We start from the raw sequence: 14,022 nt of genomic DNA, 5'->3' as shown, positions 1-14,022 counted from the left end.
ATATATATATATATATATATATATATATATATATATATTCCTTCCATGGAAATGGACAATCCTTTTTGAGGAAATAGATTAGTTGTTGCATTTTATTCATTCACAGTAGAATGTGTAAAAAGTATGAAAGGTGGTGTCTTTCAACTTTGTCACTGAATTATGATAAACTTATGTGTATATAGGAGTGCTTTGCTTTTTTGACAGTTATGATACTTATGTTGTTCTTTACAGGAAAAGAGCTATGTTTGTGCTTTCTTGTCTCCATGTCTATAATCGTCCAGCTTAGCCTTAAATTTGTGAATATTCCTTGCATGAACCACCGTTTCATCCAACTTCATCCATATTTCTATGCTTCCATTTGGGAAACCATATTTCTTAATGTCTCTTCAACATGCAGTATTTTTCAATTTCATGCTATGTCCCCTTATATCTCTTGAGTCCCTCACCAATAAGTCTTTTTGTCAACTTGATCAATGCCCTGTATATAGTAATTATGTCTTCTCTTTCTCTCCTCTGTTGCAATGTTGGAAATTTTAATCTCTTTAATCTGTCTTCATAGGTTAAATCTCTTAAGCTTGGTACCAATTTGGTTGTGACTGAATCCTTTCTATCTTCCTTAGATCTTTATTATTATGTGATAACCAAAGAAGTGCAGCATACTCACTCTAGTTTGGGTTGAATCATATGTTCCACTAATATTTTCATCATCTCTTCATCTTTGTAAGTAACTGCCCATTTCATTCTTCTTAGTAACTCATACATTTCTCCTACTATATTGTTTATGTGTTTTTCTGGTGATAAATTATTGTTTACTATAATGTCCAAGTCTTTTTCTTCTTTGGTTTTCTGAATTTCTTCTCCTATAATGTAGGATCTTGTCTGCCTTCTTTTACTTTTCCCTAGCTCTATCAGTTGCATATTTTTAATTAAAATCCATTTCCCAACTCTTGTTCCACTTATATATATCTTCAGATTTTTCTGTAACATTTCACAATCCATGTCGTTTTTCACTCGTTTTTCTAACTTTGCATCATCAGCAAATTACCGTATCTGATGGCACATAAGACGCATGGGGTCATAAAATGCACCCGCTTTTGGCAGACATTGAAATGAAAAAAAAAAAAAAGATAAATGAACAGATTTAAGCTCTGAATATGAAGTGAAGGATTTCACCTGATATTTGAAGACTTGCATGCATTTAGATCATCATTAGCTCCCAATATTTTGCATTTAAAAACATTGATCTTTGCTAGTAGGCTACACACCAATCTTGCTGTGACTTATGTGTAAAAATATACCTGGCATATGTATGGCATTGGCAGTGACTGTGAGAGTCAGAGACTATGCATAATTTTTTTTGTCATAATTTTTATTACATGTATGCAAGATAAGAAGGTTAAAAGATAGGTGCAATTTTAATTTTTTGGAAGTTTTTTACCTCAAGGAGTAATGGCATCACACCAGAGAATGCAGTGAAGCTTGTCTTTGTCAAGATCAAGATCACTGATACTGACAGCATTTGTTTTGGTTTATATAATATGTGGTGCATGTTCACTTGGGAATTTCTTCCTGACTGGTGTCATTATGTGAATTACCAGTAAGTAAGACCTACTATTATATATTGGTACCTTGAAAGAAAGAGTTGTTTTGTGGTGCAATACGTATCATCACTTTGTTTACATCTGTGAAGATGTCTGGGGTTTGATTTTTTGAGCCTCTGTTGCCACCGACCACTATCTCAATACTGAACTTTGGCCTCATAGGATTTGGGTTGATTTCACGAGACTTATTTTGGAGAAGAAGATGCATCTTATGAGCTATCAAATATGGTAACTTATGTAACTGTCAGCCCCATCTACCACACCACTGATATATATACAGGTAACTCGATTTACGCGTTTTTGTTATAACGCGACCGAAAAAATATTATAATTAATTTAATTTGCGCGATTGGTTTGCTTATACACGATTTGGCCCAACCGCATTTTCAAACTGAGCGCCAGACGCAATTTCAAACTGCGCACCAGAGAGTTCCATAGCTGGCCGATAGGTGGGAGCTCTGCTCTTCTCGTGCCTCATTTGCAGTCTGCCAGCACTGAGTACAGACGGAATCTCTTTAATCTGCCTATAATTTACCAAGATGGCCCCAAAACGTCCTTCATCTTCTGCATGTGGGGTTATTTTTGATAAGTGGATTTTTGATAAAGTGGTAAAGCTCAGAGGAAGATGGTGACTGACTGTGGCGTGAGTGGTGAAGGCAGTGACGCAGTGAGTGATGTGTTTACGTATTCTTTGTTTTGTTGTTTTCTCTTATTTTTTGCTTTCTCTTGTTATTTTTTACTTTTCCCTTTAGTTTAAATACACTTCTAATATTTAGAATGGTAAATAGTAAAAACATGTTAATTTAGCCAAATAGAGTATTTTGTACAAATTTTTTTGGACCACATCCCGCATTCCCCTATTATCTATTGTTTCTTATGAGAATTACATGTTTGTTTGACGCAAATTTTGATATACGCGATGCCTCTTGGAACGCATCTATTGCGTAAATCGAGAGTTACCTGTACTATGAATGCAGGGACCAGGACTGTTCCGTGTGTGTGTGTGTGTGTGTGTGTGTGTGTGTGTTTACCTAGTTGTAGTTTTACAGGGCCTGGGCTTTACGCTCGTGTGGCCCCATCTCCATATCTACACTTATCCAATTTTTCTTTAAAGCTATGCACACTCTTTGCTGACACCACTTCCTCACTCAAACTGTTCCAATTCTCAACACATCTTTGTGGGAAACTATATTTTTTAACATCTCTCAGACATCTTCCCTTCCTCAGTTTTTTACTATGCGATCTTGTGCTTCTAATGTCATATTCTTCTCTCAGAATCAATTTCTCATTATCCATTTGATCCATTCCATTAATTAATTTATAAACTTATATCAGATCTCCTCTCTCCCTTCTCTGTTCCAGGGTTGGTAGATCCATAGCCTTTAATCGCTCTTCATATATCATCCCTTCAAATTCTGGAACCATTCTTGTAGCCATTTTTTGTACTCTCCAATTTCTTTATGTGTTTCTTTTTATGGTGTGTGTGTGTTTGTGTGTGTGTGTAATTACCTTGTATTTTCCTAGTTGTATATTACAGGGTTTGAGCAGGGCTCATAGTGACCTATCTCCTTATCTACTTTTATCCAACTTTTCCTTAGATTTGTGCACACTTTCTGCTGCTACAATCTCTTCACTCAGTTCATTCCAGATGTCCACCATCCTATGTGGAAAACTAAACTTTTCAATGTCCCTCAAACACTAACTTTATTTATCTAGTTTACCTAGTTGTATTGTATAGGATTCGAGTAGGACTCATAGTGTCCTATCTACATGTCTATTTATCCAATTTTTCTTTAAAGTTATGCACATTATGTGCTGTAACAACTTCATCACTCAATGCATTCCACTTTTCAACCATTCTATGTATGTGGAAAACTGTATTTTCAAATATCCTTCACACACTGCCTCATCCTAATCTTCTTAACATATCCTCTTGTCCTAGCTTCTTCTGTCACCAGCAGCATGTCTTCCTTGTCTATTTTTTCAATGCCATTAACTATTTTATATATTGTTATTAGGCCTCTTCTTTCTTCTATCCTGTAAGGTTGGGAGTCCCATTTCCTTTAGGCTTTCTTCATATGTTAGGTCCTTTAGTTCCGGCACCATGTATGTAGCTATCTTCTGGAGCCATTGTAATCTTATATCTTTTTTTTAAAGCTCAGTAACCACATCACTGCTGCATATCCAGCTTAGGACGTATCATGCTCATAATAATGTGTGTGTGTAATTCACTGTTTGATCTGCTGCAGTCTCTGACGAGACAGCCAGACGTTACCCTACGGAACGAGCTCAGAGCTCATTATTTCCGATCTTCGGATAGGCCTGAGACCAGACACACACCACACACTGGGACAACAAGGTCACAACTCCTCGATTTACATCCCGTACCTACTCACTGCTAGGTGAACAGGGGCTTCACGTGAAAGGAGACACACCCAAATATCTCCACCCGGCCGGGGAATCGACCCCGGTCATCTGGCTTGTGAAGCCAGCGCTCTAACCACTGAGCTACCGGGCCGTGTGTGTGTGTGTGTATTTACCTAGTTGTATTTACCTAGTTGTAGTTTTACAGGGCCTGGGCTTTATGCTCGTGTGGTCCCGTCTCCATATCTACACTTATCCAATTTTTCTTTAAAACTATGTACACTCTTTGCTGATACCACTTCCTCACTCAAACTGTTCCAAGTCTCAACACATCTTTGGAAACTAAATTTTTAACATCTCTCAGACATCGTCCCTTCCTTAGTTTCTTACTATGCGATCTTGTGCTTCTAAAGTCATATTCTTCTCTCAGGATCAGTTTCTCATTATCCACTTCATCCATTCCGTTAATCAATTTATAAACTTGTATTAGATCCCCTCTCTCTCTTCTCTGCTCCAAGCTTGGTAGATTCATTGCCTTTAGTCTCTCCTCATATGCCATCCCTTTAAATTCTGGAACCATTCTTGTAGCCATTTTTGTAGTCTCTCTAATTTTCTTATGTGTTTCTTTTTGTAGAGTCCACACAACTCCTGCATATTCCAATCTAGGTCTTATTTTAGTACTTATCAATTTCTTCATCATTTCCTTGTCCATATAGTGAAATGCTACTCCAATATTCCTTAGCAAATTATACGTCTCTGAAAATTCTATCAATATGGCTAACCGGTTGATTATTTTCTTCCATTGTCACTCCCAAGTCCTTTTCCTTTTTACTTTTCTAGTTCTACTCCATCTCCCATCTTATAGATTCCCACTGGTCGTCTTTCACTTTTCCCATTTCCATGACATGGCTTTTGTCCACATTGAATTCCATCTCCATTTTTGCTCCATTTCCAGATCTTGTTTAAGTCTTCCTGTAGTATTTCACAATCCTCTTTTGTTTAATGACTCTGCACAGTTTCGCATCGTCCATAAACAGATTTATGTAGCTGTTCACTCCCTCTGGCATGTCATTTATATATACGAGAAAAAGTATTGGTGCCAATACTGTGTGTGTGTGTGTGTGTGTGTGTGTGTGTGTGTGTGTGTGTGTGTGTGTGTGTGTGTGTGTGTGTGTGTGTGTGTTTACCTGTTTGTATTTACCTAGTTGTAGTTTTACAGGGCCTGGGCTTTATGCTTGTGTGGCCCCGTCTCCATATCTACATTTATCCAATCTTACTTTAAAAGTATGTACACTCGTTGCAGGCACTACTACTTCATTTAAACTGTTCCAAGTCTCAATACATCTTTGCGGGAAACTATATTTTTTAACATCTCTCAGACATCTTCCTTTTCTCAAATTTTTACTATGCGATCTTGTACTTCGAATGTCATATTCTTCTCTCAGGATCAATTTCTCATTATCCACTTGGTCCATTCCGTTGATCAATTTATAAACTTGTATCAGATCCCCTCTCTCTCTTCTTTGTTCCAGGGTTGGCAGATCCATAGCCTTTAGTCTCTCCTCATATGTCATCCCTTCAAATTCTGGAACTGTTCTTGTAGCCATTTTTTGTAGTCTCCAACTTTCTTATGTGTTTCTTTTTATGAGGGTCCGCACTACTCCTGCATATTCCAATCTAGGTCTTATTATAGTACTTATCAATTTCTTCATCATTTCTTTGTCTATGTAGTGAAATGCTACTCCAATATTCCTTAGCAAATTATGTTTCTCTAAAAATTCTATCAATATGGCTTACTGGTTGATTGTTTTCTTCCATCGTCACTCCTAAGTCCTTTTCCTTTTTTACTTTCTCTAGTTCTACTCCATCTCCCATCTTATAGATTCTCATGGGTCGTCTTTCACTCTTTCTCATTTCCATGACATGGCTTATGTTCACATTGAATTCCATTTCCCACTTTTTACTCCATTCCCAGATCTTATTTAGGTCTTCTTGCAGTATTTCACAATCCTCCTTTTGCTTTATGACTCTGCACAGTTTCGTATCATCTGCAGACAGATTTATGTAGCTGTTCACTCCTTCTGGCATGTCATTAATATAAATGAGGAAAAGTATTGGTGCCAATACTCACCCCTGTGACACTCCTCTTTCTACTGCTCTCCACTTGGACTTTATATCTTTAACTACCTTCCTTATTTCTCTCCCCCTCAAATAATTTTCTATCCATCTCAATGTGCTTCCTTTTAAGTCGCTGTGTGTGTATTTACCTAATTGTAGTTTTACAGGGCCTGGGCTTTATGCTCGTGTGGCCCTGTCTCCATATCTACACTTATCCAATTTTTCTTTAAAACTATGTACACTCTTTGCTGACACCACTTCCTCACTCAAACTGTTCCAAGTCTCAACACATCTTTGTTAACATCTCTCAGACATCTTCCCTTCCTCAGTTTCTTACTATGCGATCTTGTGCTTCTAATGTCATATTCTTTTCTCAGGATTAGTTTCTCATTATCCACTTGATCCATTCTGTTAATCAATTTATAAACTTGTATCAGATCCCCTCTCTCTCTTCTCTGTTCCAGGGTTGGTAGATCCATAGCTTTTAGTCTCTCCTCATATGTCATCCCTTTAAATTCTGGAACCATTCTAGTAGCCATTTTTTGTAGTCTCTCCAATTTCCTTATGTGTTTCTTTTTATGGGGGGTCTACACAACTCCTGCATATTCCAATCTAGATCTTATTTTAGTACTTATCAATTTCTTCATCATTTCTTTGTCCATATAGTGAAACGCTAATCCAATATTCCTTAGCAAATTATATGTCTCTGAAAATTCTATCAATATGGCTTACCAGTTGATTGTTTTCTTCCATTGTCACTCCCAAGTCGTTTTCCTTTTTTACTTTTTCTAGTTCTACTCCATCTCCCATCTTATAGATTCCCACTGGTCGTCTTTCACTTTTTTCCATTTATATGACATGGCTTTTGTCCACATTGAATTCCATCTCCCATTTTTTGCTCCATTTCCAGATCTTGTTTAAGTCTTCCTGCAGTATTTCACAATCCTCTTTTTGTTTTATGACTCTGCACAGTTTCGCATCATCCTTTAACAGATTTATGTAGCTGTTCACTCCTTCTGGCATGTTGTTTATATATACGAGAAAAAGTATTGGTGCCAGTACTGACCCCTGTGGCACTCCGCTGTCTACTGTTCTCCACTTGGACTTCATATCTTTAACTACCGTCCTTATTTCTCTCCCCCTCAAGTAATTTTCTGTGTGTGTGTGTGTGTGTGTGTGTGTGTGTGTGTATTTACCTAATTGTATTTACCTAATTGTAACATACGGGAAAAGAGCTATGCTCGTACTGTCCCGTCTCCATATCTACTAATGTCCAGCTTTTTCTTAAAATCATGAATATTCCTTGCGTTGACCACTTCCATGTCTAAACTATTCCATGCTTCCACCCTTCTATGAGGGAAGCTATATTTTTTCACATCTCTCCTATAAGTGGCCATTTTAGTTTTTCCCATGCCCTCTCGACATTCTTTCATTCCACATACACAGATCTTCCCTATCCATTTTTTTCCATGCCAATCATCACTCTGTATATTGCTATCAGGTCTCCCCTTTCTCTTCTGTTTTCCAGGGTCGGAAGTTGCATTCTGTTCAGTCTGTCTTCATAAGTCAAATCTCTTAAGTCAGGCACCATTTTTGTTGCAGCCCTCTGTACTTTCTCTAGTTTCCTTATGTGTTTCTTTAAGTTCGAGCCCACTGTATTGTTGCATATTCAAGCCTTGGTCTTATCATTGCAGTAATTATTTTCTTCATCATTTCTTCATCTAAATATCTGAACGCCACTCTTATGTTCCTCAATAAGTTCAATACTTCTCCAATTATTTTGTTTATATGTCTCTCTGGCGATAGGTCATTGGTAATTGTCACCCCAAGGTCTTTTCTTCATGACTGGTTTTATGTCTTCATTTCCTATCTTGTACATACTCCTGATTCTTCTTTCACTCTTGCCAAACTCTAATTTCTTGCATTTTGTCGTGTTGAACTCCATTTGCCATGTACAGCTCCATTTCCATATTCTGTCCAAGTCTTCCTGGAGTAGTTCGCAATCTTTGTCACATCTCACTTTTCTTAACAATTTTGCATCGTCTGCAAATAGGCTCACATAACTGGACACCCCATCCACCATGTCATTTATGTAGACCGCAAACATTACTGGTGCCAACACTGATCCCTGTGGAACTCCACTCTCCACCAAGCCCCATTCTGATGGTCTGTCCTTAATTATTGTTCTCATTTCTCTTCCTACCAAAAGTCTTCCATCCATTTTAGTAAACTGCCATGCACTCCTCCTACCATTTCAAGTTTCCAGATCAGTCTCCGGTGTGGTACCTTATCAAAGGCCTTTTTTAAATCCAGATATATTCCATCAGCCCAACCATCTCTTTCCTGTATTACATCTATCACCCTCGAATAGTAACATATCAGGTTTGTTGTGCATGAACGCCCTTTTCTAAAACCAAATTGACACTCACAAAGTATGTCATTTTTCTCCAAGAAGTCTGTCCATCTATTCTTCACCACCCTCTCACACATCTTAGCTACCACACTTGTAAGTGACACTGGTCTATAGTTCAATGGGTCTCTCTTGTTACCTGATTTATAGATTGGGACAATGTTAGCTCTTTTCCAGTCTTGGGGCACTACACCTTCCCTTAATGAGGCATCAATTACTTCACAAACTTTTTCTGCCAGTTGCTCCTGCATTCTCTTAAAATCCATCCTGATACCCCATCAGGTCCCACAGCTTTTCTCACTTCTAAACTCCCCATCATATTCTTGATCTCCTCCACAGTTACTTGAAACTCCTTCATAATCCCTTTCTGTTCCATTACCAGTGGTTTGTCAAAAGCAGTCTCCTTTGTGAATACCTTCCGAAAGCATCCATTCATAGCCTCTGCCATTTCCTGGGATCCTCACTGCATACTCCATTTACTTCTAAACTTTCAATACTTTCTCTATTTTTGATGTTGTTGTTCACATGTCTGTAAAAAGCCTTGGTTGGTCTTTACATTTATCAATTATATCCTTTTCTTGTTTCTTTCTTTCTTCTCTTCTAATCAACACATATTCATTTCTTGCTCTTTTGTAACTTTCCACTGCTTAATCCGTCTTTTCCTTCTCCACCTCTTCCATGCATCCTCTTTTCTTGTTCTAGCCTTTTCACATCTATCGTTAAACCAGTCCTGCTTTCCAACTTCTCTATGTTGTCTTATTGGTACAAATTTTTCTCACCTTCTTTGTATATTTTTATAAATTCCTTCCACTTTTCATTTGCTCCTTAGCACTCTTGAATTTCATCCAATTTGTCTCTTGAAAGAATTTCTTTAGGTTTCCAAAATCTGTCTTGGCATAATTCCATCTTCCCACTTTATATTCTTCATTTCTTCTAGATTTCTCTTCATCTATCACCTTGAACTCCAAAACTGCATGATCACTCTTTGCTAAAGGGCACTCCACCCTCATCTCCTCAATGACCATTGGCTCTGTACTAAAGACCAAGTCCAGTCTTGACGATGCTCCCTCTCCTCCAAACCTAGTATCTTCTTTGACCCACTGAGTTAACACATTTTCCATTGCCAGTGTCAATAGTGTATTTCCCCATGTTGTCTCTGATCCTTCCATTGACCAGTCCTCCCAACACACCTCTTTACAATTAAAATCTCCCATCATTATAGTTCGTTCACAGCCACCCAACATTTCTTCCAGACATGTTCCTGTATCACTTATCATTTCTTCATATTCCTGTACTGACCATGCATTTGTCTTAGGTGGTACGTACACCACTATGTAGTGCCTCTTTTTCCTTCATTAGTTTCTGCTCTGATCTTTAGCACTTCTGCCTTTCCCATACCTTCTTTCACTTGATCCACCTTTATATCTTTTTAACCAGCAACATCACTCCTCCTCCCATCTTACCTACTCTATTTCTTTTCCAAACATTATATTTCCTTCTCCAACCATCATCAGGTCTTCTCCTCTCTCAGTTTTGTTTCAGTAAGACCCACAATATCTGGGTTCTTGTCCCTCAAGTAATCGTTGAGTTCTAAAATCCCGATATCACTCCATTTATGTTGGAATACATTACATTCCGCTCATACGTAAGTTTCTTTAGTCCTTTCTTGCTGTACTTTTCTGGGTTATGAACCACTTCCTCAGTCTCATATCCAAGATTCTCCAGAAAAACTCTTTCTTCTCCTCTTCTGTCCTCTCTTCATTTTTTTTCAAAGCCTCCTTTCTCAACTCATTTAACATTTCTCTTTCCTTTTCACCGAGATCTCTTCTCAACCAAATCTTCCTTGTTATTTCCTGCTGGGCTAGCCTCCATGACTTCTCCACCAATTCATCTACATCCTTTTGTGACTTAAGTTTGATTCTTATTGGCCTCATACCTTCTCCTGTGAACTTTCCAATTCTATGGAAGTCCTCTATTTCTTGTACTAGGTCTTTTCCCTCCTCCTGCACCACATTAATGATGTGTGTGTGTATGTGTGTGTGTGTGTGTGTGTGTGTGTCACCTAATATATATGTACTGACCTTTGGCATCCATCAAGTTGAAGTTGTTATTTAGGTTTGTTGAGTTTTCATTTTTAGAATCTTGATTTATGTTTGTCTCATCAGACGCCAAGTCTTAACTAAAGATAATGAATGCAAGATGATAATATGTTTCCTTGATTACTTTCAAGGCCAAGCACTAGTCCATCACCAATGGTATGCTGCAGCTGCCCAAAGATTCCTGCTGCAGAGTCATGTAATAGTAACGGACATCACCTCATAGCTGAGGACCAGGCCAGAGACATCTTCCGAACAGACCTCAAGACTTCCCTTGAGGTAACACTTAAGAAATTGCGACAAACTATGACTTTGAGAGCGACCATGAAAGAGAGGCTGGAGCGTACCGTCCTAAGCGTAGAGAAGTTTTTGGACGAGTTAAGGCAGAAGGTGAGTTTAATCTTTTGGTGTTTTCTATATCTGATACAGTACATGTTTTATAAGAACTTCCATTTATTCCTCTCTTTGCATCTCCCAATTCTCTAATTTTCTTCTTTATTTTTTCTCTTTTATACTATATCACTGGGTTCCCATTTCACTGGAGGTTGTCTTCAAAAATATGTTATAATTGTACTCATTTTACCCATTTTATTTGGTTATATAATCTTTTGTAGCCAAACCACATTAAAAGTGGTTTAGGTTCAGTTGATTTTTGTTAAATTAAATATATTTCATTTATATTTTTCAGATGAATATTCAATCAAATTCAGATTTTTTTTCAATCCAATTCAGTTCCATTTAATGTATTGAATGTTTTTTCATTTACTCTACTCCTCATTATTAGTAATTTAATAGCAAAATAAGAAAATTACATGATTTTTTAATTTTTTTTATGATCAATTTCAAAGAAAGGTGGTTCACCATAACATATGTTTTATACAGCACAAACTATTTTATAATTCAATTCAAATTCATGACTATTAATTAAGATTCAATTGGATTTATGTATTTACTTATTTATTTATTTTTCAATTGCAGTTTAACCCTTAACTGACAGTGATCACTTGTGTAAGTGTGCACCATCCCAATTTGAGGTGCAATGATTGTTCATGCAAGCAGCATTTTTCACCACCTGCAATATCAAATAACTTTCATAGGCTTCCTCCTTATTTGAATGAGTTGGTATATAGCCACACTTCCCAGTGAGCTTTGTGTCCCTAATACCCTCTCTGCATATGGTCAGTCCATATGCAGAGAGGGTATTTGGCTGTTCCTAAGACAAGTTGGGAGAAAAGACCTGGCCAGCTAATAGTTTTTTTTTTTTTAACAAGGTTATATTGACCTTATATTATTATTTGAGATTTACTGAATATTGATTCTATACATTAGGGACACAGGAAAATGTGAATAGGGAAGGCTGGCTAGCCTGAATGGATTTTTTTTTTTTTTTTTTTTTTTTTTTTTTTTCCGTCTCATCTCATCAGACTACAGAAGGAAATTTCTTTTTTCCATCACTTCCTTCTAGAATTCATCATACTTCATTTCACTACAAGTATGATAAATGTGTTTTGGATTGTGTTTCATGAATTGCATTATGTATAATTTTTTTCTATGTAGTCATGTTTGTGTGTGATGACAGAGCGCACACATACGTCAAGCAATCCGGTGGTATTGTTGAAGCAGGAGTCACAACATATGCTAGTTACATAATAATTTGATATCATTGTGTGCTAAAAAACACATTATTGCATTCATTATGAAAAGGAGGCATAGACTTATATAACTGAAATAGTTTTCTGGCATTTTAAAAGTGTATGAATTTTACATGGAGATTGAGGCCAACTCATAAAGCACCTTGTTAGTCAAGGGTTAATTAAAATTAATAGATTTTTAGCATTAGTTTCAATTGAATTCATAATTTATCTCAATCATGACCAAGAGAGTTGTGTTTGACGATGTCAAACAGTGCCCCTTTGATTTCATAACTTTACTTGACATCTGCTTTACACATTTTCATAGCCTTTACCATACATTCCATGCACTCCAGAAATATTTCTCAGGGACAGGCAACCCTCGCTTAACGAACGGGTTACGTTCCTAAAAGACTGTTCGTTGTGCGAATTTTCGTTAAGCGAACCAATTATAACAAGTTTGATCCCTGACTTGAACTTCCATTGAGAGTAAACAAAGCAAGAGTGCATCATAGTACAATAAAAGGTTTAATGAAAGTAAAAATTACAAAGTTAAACATTTAAGCAGTTTAATGTAAGACTAAGTCATTATAATGTACACTAATGTATGCATGTAAGTAACTTTATAATGTTGATGATCTTAAATTTATGAAGGGAGGGAAAGTGAAGTGGGAAAGACGCTAGCTGACAGCCTCTGGAATGTAAACAAAGGGCGCATCATTGTACTGCATACAAAACTTGTGTACAACATTTCCACAAGACTTTCCATTTTATCCATTGCAGAGTCACGAGTTCAGGTGGTTCTTTTAGCTTGCAAGGAAGATACGGTCTCACCAGCCTTCTTAATAGAGTTTGCTGACTTGAAAATGGTAGAGACAGTAGATGGAGTCAAGATGGTGGCGAGCAATGCTATTAGTTTTCTTGCCTCTCTCGTGTCTGTGAATAATATCCAGCTTCACTTCGAGAGTAAGAGACTTCCTTTTCTTCTTAGCAACGCTAGGCGACATTGCAGGGCTGGTTGCAGGATGTTTTGGTGGATGTTGAGTGTGAGATGACGAGCTGGTACTGGACCCTGTTTTTGTTTTGAACTAAGAGCAGGGAAGGGTAGGGGAGTGAGTGGTGCGTGTTTTGTCAACGAGAGCAGTGGTGTATTAAAAAGCCTGTCGGCTTGTGTGATACAGCGGGACTTTCAAACTTGGAAAAAATTACCTGGATAAAATTTCGTGAAAGCGAGTTTGGTGTTTGTTATATGAGCAGATGGTAGTAAAAGGAAACGTTCGTTGTAGCGAAATTTTATTGTGTGAATGTTCGTTAAGCGGGGGTTGCCTGTACAGGCAACCTCCTTTAACGAAGGTTCACACAACGAAATTTCACTACAATGAAGGTTTCATTTTACTACCATCTGCTCGTTTAACGAACACCAAACTCGCTTTAACGAAGTTTTATCCAGGTAATTTTTTTCCAAATTTGAAAGCCCCACCACATCATGCAAGCTGACAGGCTTTTGAATACACCAGGAGCTGCTGGTACTAAGGCCTGCCTCAGGAAAAATCCTGGGTCACCTATAGAATAAAGATCAAGATCAAGATCAAGCCTCTCGTGGACAACACGCAACACTCACTCCCCAGTCAAAACATAACAGCCTCAGCAGCAGCTTGTCTCTCCTAGCTCAACTTAACCACCAAAACGCCCTGCAATTGGCCTAGTGTTCGTAAGAAGACCAGGAAGTCTCTTACTCTCCAAATGAAGCTAGATATTATTCACAGACATGAGAGAGGCCAGAAAACTATAGCAGTGCTGGC

General features: G+C 37.6%; 1 protein-coding gene across 1 annotated transcript in view; it reads left to right on the top strand.

Moving 5' to 3' along the window:
• The window catches only part of LOC123515170, a 105,701-nt gene that overhangs the window by 75,005 nt on the left and 16,674 nt on the right, over positions 1-14,022 (top strand). The window contains exon 8 of the mRNA XM_045273670.1: positions 10,724-10,979. Within this exon, the coding sequence (XP_045129605.1) occupies positions 10,724-10,979 (256 nt within the window). The remainder of the gene's footprint in view (positions 1-10,723; positions 10,980-14,022) is intronic.

Source organism: Portunus trituberculatus, chromosome 38, assembly GCF_017591435.1.
Source record: "Portunus trituberculatus isolate SZX2019 chromosome 38, ASM1759143v1, whole genome shotgun sequence".
NCBI lineage: Eukaryota > Metazoa > Arthropoda > Malacostraca > Decapoda > Portunidae > Portunus > Portunus trituberculatus.
This window is presented reverse-complemented; position numbering and strand designations above follow the sequence as displayed.